General features: G+C 41.8%; 1 protein-coding gene across 1 annotated transcript in view; it reads left to right on the top strand.

Moving 5' to 3' along the window:
• pcgf3 (polycomb group ring finger 3) overlaps positions 1-24,535 on the top strand; it is an 87,572-nt gene that overhangs the window by 41,828 nt on the left and 21,209 nt on the right. The window contains exons 2-6 of the mRNA XM_080745954.1: positions 1,561-1,673; positions 6,446-6,563; positions 11,482-11,578; positions 22,534-22,589; positions 23,095-23,202. Of these exons, the coding sequence (XP_080602080.1) occupies positions 1,659-1,673; positions 6,446-6,563; positions 11,482-11,578; positions 22,534-22,589; positions 23,095-23,202 (394 nt within the window). The 5' untranslated portion in view covers positions 1,561-1,658. The remainder of the gene's footprint in view (positions 1-1,560; positions 1,674-6,445; positions 6,564-11,481; positions 11,579-22,533; positions 22,590-23,094; positions 23,203-24,535) is intronic.

Raw genomic sequence — 24,535 nt, 5'->3', positions numbered from 1 at the left:
AGAGAGAGATCTCTCTCTATAGCGCTGCAATGAGGGCCTCTCCAACTCTTTTTCCCGGGCTGAATCAGGGGCCCAGCACGTCCCCGCTTAATGTTGTGTGTACCTTGTGTCAGTGTCTGTGTGTCTGCCCATCTGTCTGTAGGCTGTTTAAGCAGTGGGTTATTTTGGCGTTCCTCGGCACATCGTGACAGCGTAGGGGTTGGGTTTCTGCAATTAGCCTGTGAATCACTTCTATAATGATATGACTAAACCGTTGGCTGGTTGGATGGGGAAATAACAGTTTGGTTGGCATTTTAGGAGCGGTTGTACCCAAAGTTGTGTTGCTCTTTCAATTCTACTAGGGCCTCGTTCTAGTGTGTTGAACTGTGGAAATATTTTCTTGGCAAGGCCAAACTTTATCTGCATAACAAAGCTTTAAATATTAACACATCTGTAACATTTCATACGCAAATGTAATTAAATGTTGCTTTATGTAAGGCATAAAATGGCATTTAAAGGAGTAGTTCACCCCCAAAATGAATTTTCTTCTATTGATTAGTCACACCATGGAGACTAGAGTTCAATAATATTTTTTAGTTTTTTGTCGCATTCCTAAGACAAAAATGTGATAACGATAAATTTACCCACATTCGTTCCGGATGGCGTGACTAATCAATAGAAAAAAAGTCATTTTGGGGGTGAACTACTCCTTTAAGTCAAGATAACGGACCCCACACATCTGGTAGTACAATAAATGGGACTCTAGGCGTGACATATACTCGATGAATTGTGCTGGTCTGTAAAGGCTCGTTCATACTCCAGAGAACACCACGGTGTAGTTTTCTATAGTCATACTAGGGTGAAGTGAGGGTGCAGTGAGACTTTAGAAAACTACACAGCGGTGAACTGCTCTTCACCTTTTCTGGAGTATGAACGAGCCTTCAGAATTCACGATGCATTGGTATACAAACATCTGCTTATACTATTGAACCCTTTTAACTGAGTACCTTTGATAGGTGACAATACAGGTTTGTGCACTGGAATAGGCTCACAATGTGTTACCCAACTTCAATATAGGCTGTTCTTCTTTTTAAAGCATACTACTACTACCTGTATATTATCTTTACTTTGAAGAATTTAACGTTTGCTTCATTTCTAAAAGGAAAGTATTTGCTCTCCAAGAAAACAGGTTCTCCGGTCTTGGCTGTGACTATCATTTTATTCCATTGCCATCTTGTTAAATGTCACCAATCCACCAGTACCCATGGTGAGAAATTGATCCCCAATTAAATGCTTGTGCATTTCAGCTGTGGTTTGCCTGCCCTTAAAGCTACTTTGGAAAGTAACCAGCCATCACTCGAAGTTTGGTTGGCTTGTGAACTACCGAATGCAGGAATTACAAGCATGCCCCAAGTCATTCTGTTGTCTTGTTTGTTGATTTTCATGTGAAAGAAAGCGAAAAAAACAGACTTTGTGTGTTATGCTGCCTGTAACCTTGCTACAAGTAGGCTCCAATGAGGGTACTTTTTGTTTTCTGTGTTGTTTCTTCACTAATGAGTATGACCATTCTCTCCTGTTTAGGCTCAGATGGGAGGCTGTTCATGATGCGGAGCTAACACCCCTGGCCGCACAACTACAGCAACAGGCGGTGGCTGTGCCACCCCATCTACGGACATCACATGGCGGCACTAGGGGTAAGACACTCAGTTTAGTCCTTTAGTTCATCTAGAATAGATCATCCAGTTAAAAGAACATGGTATCACTGTGGATAAGACAAGCCATTAGTGGAGTTACAGTATGTTAAGCTGGAGTCAAGTTAAACTTAGTTAGTCAGTCACTCAAAAACACATGATGGAACTAGGGACGAAACAAGACAATGGACTAATGCTGCGTTCAGATGGGCTCAGGCAAGCGGTAGACGGCAAACGGCACCACCTGCTGGACGGTACGGCAAGGTAGAACAAAATATGCCCGACGGAACGGTACGGCAACATTAATTAATTATTTAAAGCGCTCGCGCAAAATGAAAACGCGCGCTGCGGTGGTTGAGGTGGCTCCATGCTGCTCTCTCTGCTACTGCTGGCTGATGTGTGTTCTGTGTGTGTTGGCGCTCTGCTCGAATTTGTCCCGTGAGATGGAGCTACGTAACATCCGGTTCCAGATTCCGTCCTGTACCACGGTAAAAAGATAAATTAATTTAACTTTGAACGGCACGTCTGCCGTTTACCGTCACCGGTTTCGACTGCCGGACTACTGTACCGTTTGCCGTTCTACTCCCGTCCACTAAAATGACTTCCGGTTTGCCGTCTACCGCTTGCCTGAGCCCATCTGAACGCAGCATTAGGCAGAGAGTCAGGCACACACATTTGCACAATAAAGTTAGCATGGCTGGTAAGTCGGTCTGTCGAGCTAGCAGCAGAGATGGGCAAAAATACATAAAGTATTTGAAATACAAATACAGTGAAATACTTACAGGATACTGTTACCATGACACTATCCTGGTCAGTATTTGACCAAGTACTGATACTGACCAAGTTTTTTTGTGTGTGTTTTCGCCCATCTCTGCTAGCAGGCAGGTCAGCCCAACTAACAGTCAGTAAATCAGTCAGTCAGCCAGGCACTCACTCACTCACTCACTCACTCTAAATACAGTACTCAAAGGAGGTAATACATGAACTAGATGAGTTGATCAGTGGATTACAAACGAAAGCACTGCAATCAAGCAGTCAGCCAGCCAGCCACCTACAATCAACACATTGAATTCGAAGAATATGGACTTACTGTGAATAGCTACTTCAGTAAATGTATTGGTGATGTCGCATTCTCCAGGACTGAGATCACAACCCCTCTCCTTGGCAAACATGCACTCTGTCTGCTCACTGATGGCATGAGGACGATGCTCTCCAGCATAAGTCCCTGCAAGGCTAACACATCCCAGGCTGTGTAGTATGTGTACTGTACTCAGAGAATGTGCCGACCAGCTAAAGGTCTTTGCACACAGGCGCGTTTATCCGCACGGATAAAGCGGACAATTTCATTTTTTTAAAAGAAAACAATGATTCTCTACGACCTGGATCCGAATTAGCCGTGCGATGAGTGGCTGCGGCCGTGCGTTTTTTTTCTCGATCGAACCCAGTTCGATTTGTGCGTCTTGTCGCATGCGGTAAAAAACTCATCACTCCTTTCATGACACCTTTTGGGATCAGCAGCGCCGATTCCGCACAGCATTGCACACCAAATCCAATGTGTTTTATTCATGCAGCAAATGAAAAAAACACAACTGTCCTGTGTGCAAAGGGCTTGAGAGAGGTCCTCACAGACGCTTTCAAGAACGGATGATAATATGATATGGCTTGTAAAACATTTGATCTTGGGTACTCTTGTTTCAATCAATTTTCACAAATAAGTGCAAAATAACAAGTACAACAGCTACTACACCATGAAAGAGGTGTGTCTGTCTGTCTGTGACTTAGAGAGAGAGGGGGTGAGAGGGAGAGAAGGAGGAGTGCATGTGTGATAGCTAGAGACGGGGATGTGTGAGAGATGTTAGTGAAGTTTGTTTGGCTGAGGTTACAAAAGATGCAAGTGGAACCAAATTAGTTCCAAAAAGAGGACACGTAGCGACTTTCATGTGGAAATTGGTCAGTTACAGGCAGAATTATACATGTGAACAAACACCCGTGGTGTAAGACTTGTATGAAAGACGGGCAACACTACAAATATGTTCAGTCACCTTAAGGTAAAACACATTAAAGCGTACGATGAATGCATCAAACTAAAGAGGGTGGTGTCTCCTTTGCCACTCGTGTCTTTCTCTGACATGCTGAAGTTGTCAAAAAGCACCACATCTTGGTTTTCACATTACAGGAAGCCTCAGCCGTTCACTCAGTACCACTACCACAGTCAGGAAAGCCCAATAGAAAAAAAAAAAAGAAAAAGAAAAGTCTGCTTTGTACTATATATACACATATAATAAGTGCAGTCCTTTACTTTAAGATACAGAAAGGATAAGGCTTATAACAAATCAAATCAGTCTTATCTCACAACAAATGTACCCATTTACCTCTACAACGTGTCCTGCTGCGACTTGTTTTGAGCTTGTAAATCGGTGTACGACACCGGTACTTAAAGTAACTAAGCATAAATCGCCCATAAATCATGTGACATTCAGGAGTCATCCCTACAAACCATATAAAATACAACTACAAAAGGATACAAATATGACTGTCCTTCTTAACATACATAACATTATTTGCAAGATTCCAGGCCGTATTGCGGGTCCATGGATTTGAGTCCGTCGTGACACAATGACATAAGAAGTGACGATTCTCTCTGAACAATCTGTAGTCTGCACTGTTTTCACGTCACCTTTTGGTATCACTAGTTCTCGTTTGATACCCCAAAAAGTACCAGGTACTTAGGGAAAACCGACAAAGAAGAGCAGAGTTGAGTCGAGTTAAGCCGATGCAACACGCAGTCATTACTGTTTTGTTGTTGTATACACTGAACCGGGAGAAACTCCTTATCATATCTGTATTTATATGGCTGAATGACAAATAAGAAAGAATATTTCACTTGACTCAGTCATACACTACACACACACACACACACACACACACACACACACACACACACACACACACACACACACACACACACACACACACACACACACACACACACACACACACACACACACACACACACACACACACACACACACCCTCACACACCCTCACATGCATGCACAGTTTGCAATGCTTTCAACATCCTCATGTTCATGCTTTGAAGCATGACTCACTACTTCTGTCCCTTGGCAGAGTGTGAAAACAACGCTTGCTCACCTCTTGTATTTGCAGATGCCTGGTGAAGCAAAACAAGAGAACCTACTGTTCTACAGATTTTCATTCGTTGTTCCTCTTTTATCAGTGGCATGTCACTGGATGAAGACCGAGGGTTAGGAGTAGGACTTAGGGTTAGTGCTAGTTGGCATATCATTGGATGCAGACAGAGGGTTAGGAGTAGGACTTGGGGTTAGTGCTAGTTGGCCAGGACAGATTGTATAGCATATCACTGGATGCAGACAGAGGGTTAGGAGTAGGACTTGGGGTTAGTGCTAGTTGGCATATCACTGGATGCAGACAGAGGGTTAGGAGTAGGACTTGGGGTTAGTGCTAGTCGGCCAGGACAGATTGTCGCGAGATTTCGTTGTTAGATCGCTTGCTTGCTCAATAGCCAGATGGCCATTTGAGCACATGGCACGACTTCGGCCTTATACTGACCTGGAGTATTTCCAATTTTCAATAATTGTACTACTACTTCACTACATCTCAGAGGCAAATATTGTCTCAACTACAATTATTTGAAAACTTAAGTACTTACTTTGGAAAAGCATACAACATTAACCACTTCAGCCATAGCTATTTGAAAATAGCTGATCTACAAGTGAGATTGTAGATCTGCTATTTTCAACTTTCTCCTTTGTTTTTTTCTTGCCAATATGTAGATAGTAGACAACAGTCTCTTTCTTGTCATGTAGACACCAGTGTCTTTTGTTGAGATTCTGAAATCTTAACTCCAGAGGCCCCACCTTTAAACCAATCCAGTGATTTTGATTTAAAGAACCCTTAAATTATCCTTACATTCAACAAATCCTTTCAATGGCCTAAAATCTTGTTTTATTTGATGGCCTTCCTGCCCTGGCATTTGGCCTTTGTGCCCTCAAAAAATGGACAATACCAAAGGCCAAGTGGCCTTGCCCCTAAAATGTCGAAATTCCATGCCTGATAGAGACTAAGCTATACTAACATACACAGACGCTGTTCTCTTTGTTTATGATGCCAAGTGCAATATGGGCTTATCTTATCCAGTTTATGCTTTCTTGTAGTCTCCCCTTATGTTAAGATTTATTATTGTATGTGTTATGGGTGTTTCTATTTGACAACTGACTGCTGTATCTGTATTCCTTTGTTGCTACCATTGCTGCTATTTGGTTTTTGGATGCACTAAACCAGTGGTTCTCAACCTTTTCAGGCTGCGACCCCCAATATAATATAATATAATATAATATAATAATAATATGCGAGGTGTTGTGAGCATGTAGAGCGCCTATTTTCACAATTTCTGCCTCTAATATTTGACATTTTGTCCAATCTTTTATTTGTCATTTTAGAGGTATTAAAAAGTCCTTAAATTGTCTCTTTAGAAGTGTTTAGATACCCTCTATACACTTAAACTTTATGTTGGTTTGTTTACTGTTGAGAGAGAAAACTCAAGTTAATCATCTGGGGACCCCCCTGGGGGTCCCGACCCACAGGTTGAGAACCACTGCACTAAACAACAATTTGTGACAATACAATTCCTTACCTTATCGTATTTATCTAGTACAGCAGTTACTGTGTCTCTTTTTGTAACTTAGGCCTACATTTAATCATGTTTGATGTTTCTCCTCCATTTCTCCCCATAGAACCCCGAAATGCTGACCCGAAAGATAAAGTTGTGGGACATCAACGCCCACATCACGTGTAGCCTGTGTGAGGGGTACCTGATCGATGCCACTACTGTCACAGAGTGCTTACACACCTGTAAGTACCTAGTAACATCTCCATGCACCTCTGCTTCCACCCTTTTCCCATTCTCTAAAAATGTCTTACTTTCTTGTCGAGAGACCAATAATTATAATAATTCCACTGACATGGCCCAACACCGCACCACTCCACACCGCCCACTTGTGCCAGGTTTTCCACTACATGGACTTGGGTAGAGTGGTGTGAAAGTGGTACTAAATGTGGTACCAAAAAAGTATCCAATCTAGAGTAGGTCTGAGCTAGGCCAAACAGGGCCAAACACACAATGACTGATCACTCACTGACTTTTCATTTAGACCACCAGGATATACGGGTAGTTATAATACATGATAATAGATTATATTGTGTTATAACCACTATTATAATCTATTATAGTTACCATAGTAATATATTGATACTTTATACTGTATTATAATAACAGTTATAATCCACTACATTGTATTATAATTAGGATAGTTGTAATACAACTTGATATTGTTTTATAATCACAGTTAAAAGGGTCAATTTGTTTCTTAACGATAGGGGTACTTTTGTGTAATGGAAAATGTCAATATTTTTATGTGGTGCGGTGTGGTGTGGTGTGGTCTAGTGTCGTGTAGTGTGGTGCTAAAGCTGCAGTCGAAAAGTTCCACACTTAGCTGATACCTACAGTATGTGTTGGCTTCGAGGGTGTTAACCACTTTCATTACATCACCGCATCGCCTGCTTGGCAGGTGAACTCTTGGTGTTGTAATCAAATGGCGAGTAGAGCTGTCACGATTATGACATTTTACACGCCGATTATTTGTCACTCAAATAATTGCGATTAACGATTTAATTGTGTCTTTGTCGTTGACAATGACATTTCTGTTTGGCTTTTAGGCTTTGAAGTTGCACATGGCAGATATGACACATAACCTACAAAGAAATTACTGACATATTTGACAACTTTATACTTAAAAAAAGAACATCGATAGTGGAAATAGCCGATCTACAAGCTCACAACGCGTCGCCGCGTTGTGAGCTTGTAGATCTGCTATTTCCACTATTTTTTACTTAAAAAAATATATATGAACATATTTCAACATGGAAACGATTATGACAATTATGAAAAATAATCACGATTATGTAAAATAATTGCGATTAGACGATTATGTAATAATTGTGACAGCCCTAATGGTGAGTAAACAAAACTGCTTAATGTGGCCTACTGGCTGCTAATTGACATTTTATTTATTTATTTATTTCTTCTTACCGACGATGGTTCTTTGCTATGGCCATGAACTAAATGAATCCTCTTCGACAGTTAAAGAGATAATTCACTTTCAGACATGTTTGGGGTCATTTTGATGTCTACTCAGACAGTTTGATTGATTTAGTGTTTAGATATTTGATGTTAATTTTTATCAGACACTTGCTATATTGTAACTTCAAACTCCATTTTAACAATGATACCTAGATCAGGGCTTTTCAAAGTGGGTGACGGGGCACCCTGGGGTGCCGCGACGGCAGTCCAGGGGTGCCGCGAGATAATTTGATAATATTTGGAATTTATTTGGACACTTGAAAAAATATTATTTAGTATAATCTTAAACCTGAAGTATAACGTTATTTAAGTTCTAACCAAAATGGCTATTATCTCAACGTTTTCCTCGCAACATAATCACTAAAATATCGTCACTGTCGGGCAGAAACCTCGTATCTCCATGTTTCAAATGTGTACGTCTTTTGCCCTGCCTCATCATACAAGACCATCACATAAAACTAGTGAAAACAGCCGATCTACTTTGCTTGTAGATCTGCTGTTTTTACTAGTTTTAATAGTACATTTTATAGATGATAAATACAAAACAAACGGTTTTGGACATACAAGGTTTCCACCCGACAACAACGATATGCTATAAATTCAAGGTGCTGGGAGTGAAAATTATAGTCTAGGGGTGCCTCGGATTAAAAAAATATTTATGGGGTGCCCTGAGACAAAAAAGTTTGGGAACCCCTGACCTAGATTAATCGAAAACACACATCCTTGGTTCTGATGACTGATATTGTCCTTCTAATATGTGAGGCGGCTGTGTTTTTTTATTACTTTTTTCATTCATTTCATAGTATTTTTTTATTGTATTAAATTATTTTCACCCCCCCATCTAAATACTGAATCAAGCAACTTCAAAAACTGTCTAGGGTCTTCACAAAAGCCAGAGTAGACATTAAAATGACCCCACAACATGTTTGTAAGTGAAATATCCCTTTTACTTGAAGTCATTACAAGTTACTCTTGAGTGTCAGACAAATGCTGAAAAGGTTCAATATAATACAAAATATTGAATTATAATAATTAGGTTATTTACATAAAGTATACAATGAATATTTACCATCATAATACATTGTTACACCGACAATGGTAGTACCTCATCTGTTCACAAGAGGGAGCCATCGTACCACAGTTGGGGGACTTGCTGGCCTACTCTGGATGACAGACCTATAGAATCAGTGTAATATCACTTATATATCTTTATCTCATTTGGCTGACCGGCAGTGTTGTTTTTGACAGCAAATTTTGATTTAGTTTTAGTCATAGTCTTTTGAATAAAATGTCTTTTAGTTTTAGTCATAATTTAGTCACCCCAACAGTTTTAGTTTTAGTCTAATTTTAGTCGACTAATTATCATAAGATTTTAGTCGACTAAATCCACTGTTGATTTAGTCAACTAAAATGTATTTTGGCAGGCCTTGATGACATCGTAATGACTGATTTTACACTTGATTGTGTGCTGAAAATAGCAGATCAACAAGCTCACAACGCGTCGCGCTGCAACACCTGAGAGCAACCAAACATAAAATGACTCTCTTCTCCACTAGTCCCTCCCTAACGTTTTAGTCTAGTTTTTATTTTGTTGACGAAATAGTCAATATATTTAGTCTTAGTTTTAGTCATCACAGCTTAGTTTTTATTTAGTTTTTATTTAGTTTTCGTCAGTGAAAAAAACACAGTCGACAAACATTTTTGGTCATAGTTTTAGATGACGAAATCAACACTGCTGACCGGTTGAAACACTTTTGAACCCATTTATCAGTAATGATTTTGTGCGTAGTTACTGCACTCTGGCTTCGTAGGGCATTAATGGAGAGCCCAGTGGATAGCTTTGATCCACAGCGTGTTAGAAAAGAGACAAAACAGAAACATTCATATCATGTTGTGGTTGCCTGAGCTCCATCTTTCTCATTTGAGGTTAAACGTATGAACTGAAGTCTTTCTCATTTGAGGTTAAGGTAGATCTGTGAACACTACGTCTCCTGTCTCCTGGTTCGACTCAGCCAGAAATAAAAGCATGTTTTAAGGGTAGTTGCACACCCACAGTGAATAAGCAGATCATCTATTTAATATGAATAATATGTCCCAGTTGGAATCATCATGGTTTTTTTCCCCAGTTACCGAAGCAGTGATTTCCAGTTCAAATATATAACTATATAACAATCCACCAAAAAAGATGCTTTACCTTTTCCTTTAAAATATGGTTCTGTACCACATGTTAAGTAAAACTTTACTTGACACTAGTAAAGACAACAGGAAAAAAAGACATACCGGTACACAATATCCCCAGAACGGTTCAGAGTGTGTGCCTTTTAGCCAAGGCTAAAGCCAAGGTTCGTACTCGGAACCCTCTGGTTCCACAGAGGCTGCTTTACCCCTGAACCACTGCCTGTGTGTGTGCAGAGCTTAAAATAATGCTGAAGCTGGGCTCTGGGACCGTCCTGCCTCCTGTGCTCCGTTCAGGGACGTGCTGGCCATTGGGAAAAGCGGGACAACTCCCGGCCAGCCATTAGGACAAAATTTAAAATAAAATGTCGGCCTTCATTCCATTTTGGGAGTTGGGCGGCCAACAAAGTAAATCGTCACTGTCGGAGAGAAACCTCGTATCTCCAAGTTTCAAATTTATACATTTTTTCGCAAAGCAAAGCCCTGCTTCATCAGACAAGGCAGTTGCACAAAAGTAGTGAAAACAGCAGATCTACAAACACACAACGCCTCGCGGTGCGAGGCGTTGTGTGCTTGTAGATCGTCTGTTTTCACTAGTTTAAATCATTTTTAAAATGATAAATACAAAACAAACTGTTTTGGACATACAAGGTTTCCACCCGACAACGACAAAATATAACTCATGTAATTGGCCCACTGGGTTGTCACTTGTCATGATCTGAAATGGCAAATCTTTGAGTAGCAGCAGCTAATGAGGGCCTCTCCAACTATTTTTTCCGGGCTGAATCAGGGGCCCAGCACGTCCCTGGCTCTGTTACCTCTAGCTGACCTCAAATGCACATAAAATGTGTTTTTCAGCTTTCACATTTTCACCTCAGTGTCTCGTTACGTGACCCATAAGGGGGGAGAAAAGGACCATGCATGAAATGAAACGGAGATAAGTTGACGTTAATCGCCCCAATAACCTTTTTATAATGTATTGACTTCAATGGACTTTTTCCTGTCCCTTTTCTGATTGGACAATATAATGTCCAATCAGACATCAGTCATGTCATCAACAAGGATCTGTCCCATTTCTTATATTCCCTCCCTTCTCCATTCTTCCATTGCTACATTATTATGTGAATGCTCTGATTATGCATTATTCCATGTGGATGTGGAAAACGAAACCGTAGCCCTTTTGCAGTACATTGTGATATAAATGTATCTCTTATTTTTTGAAAGAAAAATCTGTAAGAGACGATGCTTTGTCTATCCTTGAGTGGACATTTTCTTAGATAGAGTATAATCAGTGCATATCCATATTATTATTCTGTATGTTAAACATACTGCATACTGCGTCTGGTTTTGCCATCATTTGAAACCCTCTTCAAAAATGTTTGGATCTGGCATGTTAATTGTTGTTGTAGATCCAAATAAAAGTATTCAAATGTGTGTGTCGGTGTGTGTGTGCAGTCTGTAGGAGCTGTCTAGTGAAGTATCTGGAGGAGAACAACACGTGCCCCACGTGTAGGATTGTTATTCACCAGAGTCATCCACTGCAGTATATCGGGTGAGTGAAGGGCCGCTGCAGCGCACGCACACGCACACACACACACACGCACACACACACACACGCACACACACACACACGCACGCGCACACACACACACACGCACGCACGCACGCACGCACGCACGCACGCAAAGGCACTCAATCTGAGTTTCTGTTCATCTTATTTGTTACCTCTCTCTTTCTTTGCAACCGCATCATTCGTGTGAGCGTGCACATGCTCACAGACACATACACACACACTGACAAAGAAACAGAGACGCATAAATGCATGCACGCACGCACGCGCGCACAATCTCCATCTTCGTTGTGTGCAGGGAGCCAGTTACTGCCCTTGGGGCCTGTTGCTGCCTCAGTTGAGCATCAACCATGCACTCCAATAGACAATCCACTTGCATAGCAGTAAACCTTTCTTCATTTTATTTCTACTCGGAGGGGAGAACAACACCTGAGGCGTTCCGCTGACTCGCGGAGCATCGTCTGAACCGAGTCGTGGATTCGTCAGAAACTTCCCCAACACATGCATAATAGTGACTGGCACTGGGTCAGTTACAGAGTTGGTGTTGGCACACTTAGGCCATGGCTAAATGGAGCTGAATTGTTCATATATCCCGGTTTTTCAGATATCCACATAGAGAAATATCTAGGTCCACATGGAGCTGAATTTTTCATATATCCCGGTTTTTCAGATATCCACATAGAGAAATATCTAGGTCCACATGGAGCTGAATCTTTCATATATCCCGGTTTTTCAGATATCCACATAGAGAAATATCTAGGTCCACATGGAGCTGGATATTTCATATATCCTGGTTTTTCAGATATCCACATAGAGAAATATCTAGGTCCACACGACAAAGATACACGACAAGCACACACACAGTAAAGTCTTCAGAGATATCCGGGTTCCCTGTCTACACAGATCCAGTGAATCAGATATTTTTCAATCTCTCCACTTATTTATCCGGTTTAAAAAATATCCAGTTTCACAGCCGAAATATCCAGCTTCGTGTGGCTGCAAGCTCCAACAGCACAAAAAAATGTCTAGCTTCAGAAATATCCAGCTCCGTGTAGCCGGCACCTTAACCACAGGCATTCTAAACGGGAGCGTGTTATCATTTCGACATAGCATCTGTTCCACGTCCCATCTTTTCGACGCAGGCGAATGTTAACCTGGTGAATGTTAACCACTATGCCTAAACCTAACTCTAACCTCAGTAAAACTATGCCTAAACCTAACCTTAAAACCTAACCCTTAGGGATGTTGAAAAAGCGAGATTTCATCATTCTAAAGTACCCGTGGTGCTGTTTAGGGTCTATTCGTCTCATTGGTAGGATGATAAAAAAAAGAACTCCCCATCTGAAGTCGTGTCGCGTTGTATTTAATGGCCTGACATACCATTGTCTGCGCCTCACCCTCTCTCCCCCTCTTGTCTCCTTCTTCTCATCCTTCTTCTCAACCCAACATCAACAACAGCTCCTCTGCGGCCACAAAAACAGATCTCACCCCAGACGTACACAAAGCCTAACGTACAGGCACTTTGAACAAGCCTTAACAGTTTCGTGCCATGCTGATTATCACTGTACCAAGTACTATTCAAATGCCACAGCCCACAGGACTCCTCCAAGACTTTGTACTAGTTCTACTCTCCTATCTCCCCTCATCACAATATCTACAGTATGTTTACCTGGTTTCACCAAATGTTTGCCATGTCCAGACTCCAGAATAGGGACACTAGGTTTTGTGTGGTTGAATAGCACTCACTGCCTAATATATTGGCTGTGAGATAGCGGTGTTGTTTGCTTATGTTCAACATTAAGTTGTAACCCTGCGATACAAATCAGTTTAAAGCTGTGGTTCTGAAAGTGGGGTCTGGGGACATTGTGTAAATGCTACATTTCCATCTGATATACTGTGTGCACAGTGCATAAGCCAAAGTCTGCAAATACTTAAAGGGCCACTTCACCTCTGGTACAACCTGATCTTATTTTATTGTTGTTTGGGACACGATCAACACAATCGTTTTTTTTTGTGTTCAATATGTGTTTTTAGATATTTTAGTATTTCAGCAAGTACTAGTGATGCATTTTGCATATATATAACACCAGTGTCTGCGGCATCGCTGTTTAGGTGGGAAATACTCCCATTTTGAAATGCATTAACAATTTACACAGCTGTTATTCCACTCTGCCATCTTCATTTCGCTGACAATTAGATCAAAGCCTCGCAAGTGAAGAAGACAGAATGTCAAATGATCCGAAAGCTAAATGTTTATGACAGATAGATAGATGCATCTGCTCCTCAAGGGAAGTTGAGAGTTTGTGCCTTGGAGTCTAAAGGCCCTTTTCCACCGGCAGCGATAACGATGACGATAGCCATAAAATATCACAGCGATAATTATGCCTTCACATTGATGTCCGATAAAGTTATCGGACATCAATGTGAAGAGGCGCAAATTAACAGCCGCTCGCGCAGAGCACACCTCGAGCTGTTTGTCAGAGAACCATTCCATATCACTGTGATCTTAACCACATCGTTGTTGATCCTAACGATGTAGTTGTCGGCTATCGTTGTCTTTATCGGTGTTGGGTGGATGCTGCCGATCCACTTTAATTGAAAACCCACTTTTTAAAATCGTTATCGTCATCGTTATCGCTGCCGGTGGAAAAGAGCCTTAATCCTGGTACAGAGCGTTAGCAAGTTCTCTCTGGGGACTGCCCCATGGCTCGACCTCAATAGTCCGACTTAGGGTTTAGGGTTAGGGTTAGGTTTAGGCATAGTTTTACTGAGGTTAGGTTTAGGCATAGTTTTACTGAGGTTAGGTTTAGGCATAGTTTTACTGAGGTTATGGTGGTCGGACCAAAGGGAGTTCGAACCAAGGACATCTTACCTTCTCTCTAACGCCTTGCCACGAACTCGCCCCCAGATCATAGAAAATAATTCCACTGCCCTGCGAGGGCTCTGACTTTAGTAAAAAATAAACAAAACTACTTCACTACTCATCGAAACAAAGTCTGTTTTGTGTTGTTGAAAGTCTATTCTCCCATTTGGGAATACTCTCAGCACCCCACCTTCTCTGTAAAATACCCTGTTTGGGCAGAAAATAAAATGTCTGGCAGATGGAAATTGTCTGTCTACTTCACAGTGCCCTCAACAGATCTCATCAATATATTACCATTGACCCTATCTGTAGAGGGCACCGTGGAGTCAACAAAATAATTTCCGTCCGGCGGCGGTTTTTGCGACCGTCAGGTCGCACTTACTATCAAAACCTCCACAAACTGTAAGTAGTGTCAGTCCCTCTGTCTGTCACACCTCACACGTCACACTCTTGCCCTGCTCATATCTCCGCAACCGTTGCCCCGATCCATGCCAAATTTTGCACACACGCTCCTTGCCTACCAAACTACAACCTCCAAGGACCCCCGGAGCTCCTCAGGGACCCCCAGGTCCCTGGGGGACCCCCAGATGTAAAAAATGACCAAATGTGCAAAAATTACCAAATGACCACCCCAACGGGCCTGCTCACGGGGAATTCCCGGGGACCACCGACTCCTGGTGCTCCAGAATGGATGCAAAAGTGGTGGCGCCCCCAGTGGAGGACCCCCTCCACTGCAGCTCACATAAAATGCCGTAACTCGGGCTAGGAGCGTCCGGGAGAGCCGGGGCCGGTACCTATTCGTCCGCCAAGGCAACGCGGAGACGCCACCCCTCATTTCTCACATGCCCCTCTTCTAGCGCCACCATGAGGCCGATTCTTGCAAAACACATTTTTGGACATTGCTCCTACAGATTTTGCCCTAAAATCACACAAATCGGTACACACTATGTCTACACGTCCCCCTACACCCAGGAACCAATGGCACTTACAGCCCTCTTTGTGTATACATGTCACCTGACGGTCGCTTATCTCCCGATTAGGGAGTCTTACTGGTATTATTACTTTCTGCCCAAAAGTGTATTTTACAGAGAAGGTGGGGTGCTGAGAGGCTTCCCACCCAGAAGAATAGACTTTCAACAACAACAAAACTACCTTTTGTTTAGGTGTGTAGTGAAGTAGTTTATTTTATTTTGTTTAGGTGTGTAGTGAAGTAGTTTATTTTATTTTGACTAAAGTCGGAGCCCACGCAGGGCAGTGGAATTCTTTGTCTATGATGTGAGGTGAGTTCCAGGCAGGGCATTAGAGAGAACTGGCTAAGGCTCTGGACCAGGGACACACAGTTGGTGCGTTAATATGCTCATTCAGAATGGCATTCAGAATGAACTTATTCTGAATAGAGCTTCATACCCAAACGTTTACATGGGACCTGAATATAAGTATCCCTCATTCCACAGTCGTTTACATGACCAAAGGATTAATTCGGAATAGAACTGTGGGCATGTATACTTCAGTATACTTCAGGTCGGAGAAGGGTGGGGTGTGTGTGGGGGGGGGGGAGGGGGGTACTCAGTGCAACATACTTCATTTATTCCAGACAGCAGTTCATTCAGAATGGAGCGTTTATATGACAAATGTATCCCGATTGAAACGGCATATACCACCCCTTCAGACCAGAATAAAAATTCATTCCGGTCAGACCGGAATGGCCATTCCTAAACGTTTATATGAGCATTTCTATTTTGAATTTGCTGTCATTCCGAATATAAGTGGAATGCATTTGTGCATATAAACGCACCCAAAGACTCCAAAGGATGCTCCGAAGTCTTGTTTCATGGTGTCGGCATAGCACAGGGGTTGGCAATTTTGATAATGGAGAGGGCCACTATATTGTCACACTCACTCCAGAGGGCCACATTGTATATACAGTCAAACATAGCAAAAGTAGCCTATCTACAAGCTCAAAACGCGTCACAGTGTGACACATTTTGAGCTTGTAGATCTTCTATTTTTGAATTGGAATAGTTTTTTTAGCTATTTTTTTTATTTGTATCTTGAAAATTTGCATTTTTATTTATTTTCAAATGCATTTCTATGTTCTTAACTTTATGAACTTAAATACAAATACATTGGACAGACTAGTACCTGTCATTAAGCTCTAGTATAGACTGAAGTAATTAAAGCGGGTTATGTTTGCATGTTTAGAATTGCAACAGCTGAAATCAATAAAATATCACTATTCCGATATTAACCTGTGGGCCACATTAACTCTTTCAAAGCCACAGAGGTAGATTGAAAAGGTAGACGAGAATAGGCTATTTTTGTTATAAAACAACTCAAAATACATTATTTTTGCCGATTTAACAAACAAGTGTTCCGTACGGAACCTAAACGCTTGCCTCCAGTGGCAGATCATGTGACTGAACGAAAACGTGGAAGTGCACGGTCCATTCTGGGTCTGCCTTGTGATTCTGGTTAGAATGCATTATACATAAAAACACACTTTCCTCCTCACCCGTAAGTCGGATTTTCATTCCGAAAAAAGATATGAGCAGCTGGTGGCAACCCGGTTCATTTCTCACATGGCCCTCTTCTAGCGCCACCATGACGCCGATTCTTGCAAGACACATTTTTGGACACTGCTCCAACTGATTTTGCCCTAAAATCACGCAAAGCGGTAAACAGAATCTCTAGTCATGTCATCTACATGGATCTGTCCCTATATTCCCTCCTGCCTTCTAAAGTTTGTGTATGCGAGCTGACGGTCGCTTATCTCCCGATTTTGGGAGTCTTACTGGTCTTTCAAGTGCATTGGCTTATTCAGGTTATGGCAATATAGCCGCAAGTATTTTGAGCACAGGAAGAGAGGGCAGGTCACTTCTTCTTCTTCTTTGTATTGGGTTTTCATTATTGTGACAGGACCGCACGGATACTGACAGGAAGAGCAGGATAAGAGAAACACAAGCACGTTTCTGTCAGGATGAGATCCTTGGCCACCAGTAGCACACAGGAAAATCCTCTGGGTTTATTTAAAACCCATTTAGGGCCTAGAATTATTGAATGCTTTAACCAGGTGCCGCGCTGCGAGCTTGTAGATCTGCTATTTTTGAAAAAAAGTCCTGAAAATGTGTGAAAATGTTTGAATAAATGTATTTTCAAAGCGAACGTTTGTAACTCAAATTTTGCTTCATGGGTGGTCCCTGGAACTAAATATTTTGAAATGGGGGTCCGTGGCCAAATACATATCATTTTGGGGGTCCTTCACATGAAAAGGTTTGAGAACCACTGACATAGTAGTCTCTCAAGAACAGACTAACTGAGCTCCAGTTGAAGTGAAAAGGACCTTTTAGTTGACGATGGCTGGCCAGATTGCTGACATAGAAACATAGGTTTTTTCCAAAAATCCTAGAAGGATTCAAAAGACACTTATAGAATCGGGTCAAAATTCGAATTTTCACGATTTTTCAAAAATAGCAGATCTACAAGCTTGCAGCGCGGCACTCGGTGCCGCGCTGTGAGCTTGTATATCTATTTTTTTTATATTTAAAGCATAAAATATTGCGTCATAATGTGTTCAGGCCTAAATGGATTAACGCCGCATTCGCAGACAATGGCATTTTGACACTCTCTGAGTTACATTAACATCAAGTTTACTGTGTGTACATGTGGTAATTACTGATGGAAAAATGCAGTAGTTGCTGTTGCCAGCCAGTGTGTTGACAAGTAATATATGCTGCCTTGTCCCCCAAGCTGAATGCCAACTAGAAAAACACTAGGCAACAGTGTTTTCTGCTTATTCAGTGCAGCAGAGGCACTGGCAAGCAGGGGTCACTGTCTCTCCATCTAGTGCAGGGGTCTTCAATGTTTTCAGGCCAAGGACCCCTTAGTTGAGGGAGAGATGAAGCAGGGAGGGACCCCCACAACCTGTTCATAGATTCCATAATAGTTTCATCGTTTGACAGCACGATCATCAGTGTATTTTGGATTCATGTCAATTTGTGTTTTCAGATATTTAACCACTTGAGCGTCATTACCTAATAAACTTGACCTTCCACTCTGTACTTGGTCTGCTCTTTTTCTCCTCTACACCAAACCTCTATGCCAAAAATAGCCGATCTACAAGCTCACACCGCCTCGCAGTGCGAGGCGTTGTGAGCTTGTAGATCTGCTATTTTTGGCCAAAGTTCTCAGAATATGGATGCTAGGGTTCAAGTGGTTAATATAAAAAAAGGAGAAAAAAGTTTCTATCACACAAAGATTTGGAGGACCCCCTGTAGTAACTCTGAGGACCCCCTAGGGGTCCCGGACCCCCCGTTGAAGACCCCTGATCTAGTGGACAGCAAGCAGCACTGGAAAAGCGTGCTCTCTCCTCTCACAAGTGAGTGTGTGAGTGAGTGAGAGATGGGGGGAGCTAAATCTGGCCTCAGTCAAGATGACCTTTGCTGGAGGACAGAGAAAAAGCACTGTACTGCATGCAGGGGCGTCACAAGGGGTAGGAAAGTGGGACTGAGTTACCAGGGCCCAAGGTGGAGGGGTCCTATAGTGACTTTAGCTATTGAAAAATAGCAGATATACAAGCTCACAGCGCGGCACCGAGTGCCGCGCTGCGAGCTTGTAGATCTGCTATTTTTGAAAAGTCGTAAAAATGTGCGCACATCTTTGAATATGTATTTTTAAGCGAACATTTGTAACTCAAATTTTGCTTCCGGGGAGGGGTCCCTGGAACTAAATATTTTGAGATGGGGGGGTCAAGCTGTGGCCAAATACATATCATCTTGGGGGGTCCTTCACATGAAAACGTTTGAGCACCACTGACATAGAAACATAAGTTTCTTGCACACATTTTCACGATTTTTCCAAAATAGCAGATCTACAAGCTCGCAGCGCGGCACTCGGTGCCGTGCTGTGAGCTTGTATATTTGCTATTTTTCAATAGTTAACATTCATGGGGGGCCCGCAGTGAATCCTTGTACCCAGGGCCCAGAATTTGGTGTGACGCCCCTGTACTGCATGTGCGTGTTCTTTTCTCTGCTGGACGGCTTTCCAGTGTCTCTCTGTCTTCCATTGGGGGGAGGTGGCTCTCTGAGCCAGGGTTCTTGCTCATGTGACTATGCAACAAACTCCCCACTCTCGGCATCTACCGGAGGCATGGTTGGTTGGGGGGTCATACTGTAGCTGTCAGCTGTGGAATGGGACTCGTACTGAGCCCCCAAAAAAGGTGAAAATAGCTGTTCAGAGCGTTGTGAGCTTTTAGATCGGCTATGTTCACAACATTTCTCTGTCGAAACGAGTCAAACTAAATTTAATGCCCCGAGGTTTGAGAACCACTGTTCTACTTGAATGTTGTCAGACACTAAATAAATAATAAATAAATAAATAAAAAGCAGTCAAGAAAGTTTTTGATTATGCTTGCTAGGGATGGGTATCGTTCACCTTTTAATCGATACGATGCCTTTTTTTATACCTGGGAATCGATACGATACCTTTTTCGATACCATTTTTGATACTTTTTATTTATTATTATTATTATAATTATTATTTGCCTTTTTCTATGGGCTATTTTATAGACGTTGGATCATTATCATAATAATAAACATTATAGGCTATTCTCGGCTATTTTCACAGTAACGAGTGTAGCCTACTAAAGCAGTCATTAAACTTTCAGTAGCCCAACTGTTACAGATGCAACCGGCAAGGGGTGCATTCAAAAGTATCGAAACAAGGTATCGTTCATTTTTACATGAACTGATACTCGATAATATCGACGCCAGTGAATCGATACCATTAAAAGTATCGCCGACGATACCCAACCCTAATGCTTGCACCTCTTGGTTCTCCAACACCTCACTAAGAACCAAGCTTAAGACTTCCCCAAATTAGGACAAGCATAGGACAATTCTCATTCTACTACTCTGCCAACCACAAGGTAGAATGTCCTGACGTCATCCATCCATTAAAGGATGTGAATCTTCTGGTTTCTTTCAAAACTGGCCCGAAAAAACATCTTTCAGAAGACCACAATTCCCGTCGAAAGGAGCTGTCATTCACTGCAGGCGTTATTTGTCCTCCCTTTTTCTCCTACACCCACCGTAGTTTGGTATTTGTCGATGAGATGTATTACTTGTGTGTTAATTTGCTATGTAGATTAATTGAATACAATGGAAACAAGATCCTAGGCTAATTTTAGGCTAATCCTTTAAGCCTAAATTTATTTCTGTACGCTGTGCCGTTTACATTTCTGACTAATAAAGTATTCAATCAATCAGTCAATCAATGTTCTTGACGTACGGAATTGAGCGCCAACTTTTAGTTATAATGATACTGACTATGCAAAATATTTGTATTAATGATTGAATTTGATCAAAAGTTGTGTAAGACCAAAATGTGAATGTAATTCCTGAGCTCAGGTGACAGCGCTAGTCTGCAGTACAGAATACAGGTATTGGCCTCCCTTGTAACAATCAAAGTCATATAAGGTCTCCGTTGTTGCTGTGGTGATACTCCATCCTTAAAAGGAATTCCTTTGAAAATCCTGCTGTAGTTATGCATGCGGCCATTATAAAGATGTCTTTCTGTTCTTTTTTTCTTCTTCTTCTTGCATACTTGCTCCTCTGAGGCTTGCACAATGGTTGTCACATTACTAAAGAAGGGTAGATGTAGGATAGGAGACATCTACAGAGACCCCTGCTATGCATTAGTTACAGCAACATAATTATTTTCAAGTGAAAGATTCTAGGTGCCCCGTAGTCAATCTTCACATTTGTCAATATTAATCCGCACTGTGGGGCCCTATTAAAAAGCATAAGATAGGTATATTTAATATGCCGCCTTAGGCCTGTCGTGCTATTAACTCGACACAGAATTCACCGTTTGTCAGCCTTCTGATTGGTCCCTGAGACTCCCTGACTGGCCAACCAGAAAAAAATCATCCACTTTTTGCTATCGGGGGTGGTGTTGTGCAGTGGGAGAATGTTGCTTCAGTCTTTCAGAACGGTGCGCACTGCGGAGCACGGCCAGCGTGCAGTACGGCGACGCGCGACCATAGCGATTTCGATCATTATAATGAATAAGCTTCAACAGACTAGTTCACATGGACCTTATCAATGTAACTAAGTGTTTCGATTGGGTACATATATTTTAAATGGGCAGAATTACGAAAGCCAGCCTATTATGTAATAGAACTAATAGGCTAGCTGTCATCTTCCTACCCAAGATGCACTGCGCCTTCTCTTTCTATTTCTCTCCTCTGCCTGATCCAGAGGATTAAATTAATTAAAACATATATTTTCGGGGGAAAACTACTGTTTTGCTATGTAACTACTGTACTTTTTTCTTCCCTTTTTATTAATATCACGTAGATGTGTTTTTTTTGGTACTTAATATAGCTGTAATGAGGCTATGAAAAATATTTTTTTCCCCATTCATTTCCAATATAAAAACAGTCTGGCCTGGTATTTCTGTCCCACTGGGATTAAACTAATCAAAACATATATTTTCGGGGGAAACCCCCTGTTTTGCAATGTAACTACTGTACCTTTGTCTTCCCTTTTTTTATTAATATCACCTAGATGTTTTTCCTTTGGTACTTTAAATAGCAATAATGAGGCAATGAAAATACCCCCTCCCCCCATTCACTGCCACTATAAAAACAATCTGCCCTGGGTAATTTGTACCACTTATCAACAGAGAGGCTCGGGAGGTAGATCGGTTGTCTGGGAATGGAGAAGGTCCCCGGTTTGATCCCAAGCTTTACGGTGTCCATGAGCAAGACCCTGAACCCCAAATAGTTTCCTGTGTGCTCATTAGGAGCAGCACACTGCTCCTAATTGGATGGGTCAAATGCAGGGAAGACAATGTCCCCTCTCGGATCACTGCAAATACTGTTTTTCTTGGGCATGAGTCAGATTTTTGTTGGGTTGTTTACATTTTATTATTATTTATTTTGGTATATTCAGTCCTAATAACCTCTGCCTGAATATCCAATTATTCACCTGAAGTTCTGCACACACAGACAGTAAAGTTTTTATTCAAATCTAAACTAATGCCCAACGTTTTCTTTTTATTATTTTCTTTTTAGCCATGATCGGACGATGCAAGATATCGTCTACAAGTTGGTACCGGGACTTCAAGAGGGTAAGTTACCAAGGAGATCATGAGAGGAAATTTGGTAATCTTCAAACTTTGGCCTGTTTGTCTTGACAAAGCTTTCCATTACTACTTGTCTTGTTTTATTCTATTTCGGTTTTATTTTCATTTCTGTGCAACATTCTAATGTCTGATGTAGGTCTGCACTCTGCATGAAAAGTATGTGAATACATTTCATGGGTGCATGGGCTTGATCTACAATCTAATAAGAAAAAATGATGTTCACACATGTTAATGCACCTAGACGTTCACAGCTTTAAATGTTAAAATGCCTTCAATCTTCGCACACTGAAAATGGCATATGTACAAGGCAAGCTCACAGGGCACATGTTGTGATATTGTAGATCAGCAATTAATGGTGCATAAATTGGCCTTTATTCTCCCCTGAGTCTGTCTCCCACTCCCTGACTCTGACCAACGCTCTCCCTTCCTCCCCATCTCACTTCTCTCTCTCTCTCTCTCTCTCTCTGCCACCCCCATCTTTCTCTCTCAGCGGAGATGAAGAAGCAGAGAGACTTCTACCAGAAGCTAGGGATGGAAGTGCCTGGAGACATCAAGGGAGAGCTGTGTAACATGAAGACCCACCTAGACCAACGCAACGGTACGATCTGCCTCGCGCACATCGTTAATGAACTCGCCCCGCAGGGTTTGTGCCGCAGTCATGCTTCATTTATACTAAGCCGTGTGGCGGTTTCCCGCGCCGAAAATAGCCGATCACCAGGCTCACGAACACGTCGCAATGTTTCGAGCTTGTAGATCAGCTATTCTAGATGACTTTGACATTTCATATACGTCTTTTCACCTACATTGACATGCCCAAAGTAGGGACACCAGGTTGAAAGTGGTTAAGCCTTTTAGGCCTAGAATTATTGAATGCTTTAACTATTGAAAAGCAGATATACAAGCTCGGTGCTGCGCTGCGAGCTTGAAGAACTGCTATTTTTGAAAAATAGTGATTTTCTTTTGCAAGTCTTTGAATATATCTTTTTAAAAGCTAACATTTGTAACTCAAATATTTGCTTTTGGGGGTCCCTGATACAATATTTTGATATGGGGGGGTCCATGGCCAAAAACAAGTAATTTGGGGTGTCCTTGGCATGAAACATTTTGAGAACAACTGACAGAAACAGCCTCAAAAGAACCTTAGAAGGATTTAGAAGACACTTTTAGAATCGGGTCAAAAATATTCAAAGACTTCAAAAATAGCAGATCTACAAAATCGGTGCCGCGCTGTGAGCTTGTATATCTGCTATTTTTTAATAGTTAAAGCATAAAATATTGCGTAATAATGCGTATCCGGCCTAATTGGCTTAAGCAACAGTCAATTTTGCCACTCTTGAGTCTCAGTCTGACTGTGTGCCTCCAACCCTGATGGCTGCCTGGGGCTGCTGTAAACGTGCACCCAGAGGGCCTGTCACACTGGCAGGCCTAATCACCCACTTACCAAGCCCCAATTAAGGCACAAATGGAAGTGGAACCGCTCTTGTCCCACTGTCCCATCGCCTTGTCACCGGCAGGCGGCTCAGCTTCTCAGCAGAAATACCCCGCATCTTCATGGAGTGTACGCCAGTGTTAATCTTTTCAGAAAATTCTGATTCAGGCCTAGGCTACACGAATCTGGATCGATCTGAATCTGGACCTTTCTTTGTGCGATTGGGGCTTGCAGCCACACGAAGCTGGAGATTTTGGCCGCTAAACCAGATCTTTTTGAAACCAGATAAACGAGTGAAGACTTACAAAAATATCAGGTTCTCTGTGGATCTGTGTAGGTATTGATTTTTTTAGACCTAGATATTTTTGACGTGTGGGCCTAGGTATTTTTTCTATGCGGATATCCGAAAATCTGAGTTTAGAAAAAGATCCCGTTCAACTTTGCTGCAGAGGCAATCAAATGAAGCTATGGTCAAATTAACAGTAAACGTGTATCTGGAAAC

The sequence above is a fragment of the Nannobrachium achirus genome (assembly GCF_963921795.1).
Source record: "Nannobrachium achirus genome assembly, chromosome: 17".
Lineage (NCBI taxonomy): Eukaryota > Metazoa > Chordata > Actinopteri > Myctophiformes > Myctophidae > Nannobrachium > Nannobrachium achirus.
Note: the sequence above shows the minus strand (reverse complement) of the source record. Positions and strands in the feature narration are given on the sequence as shown.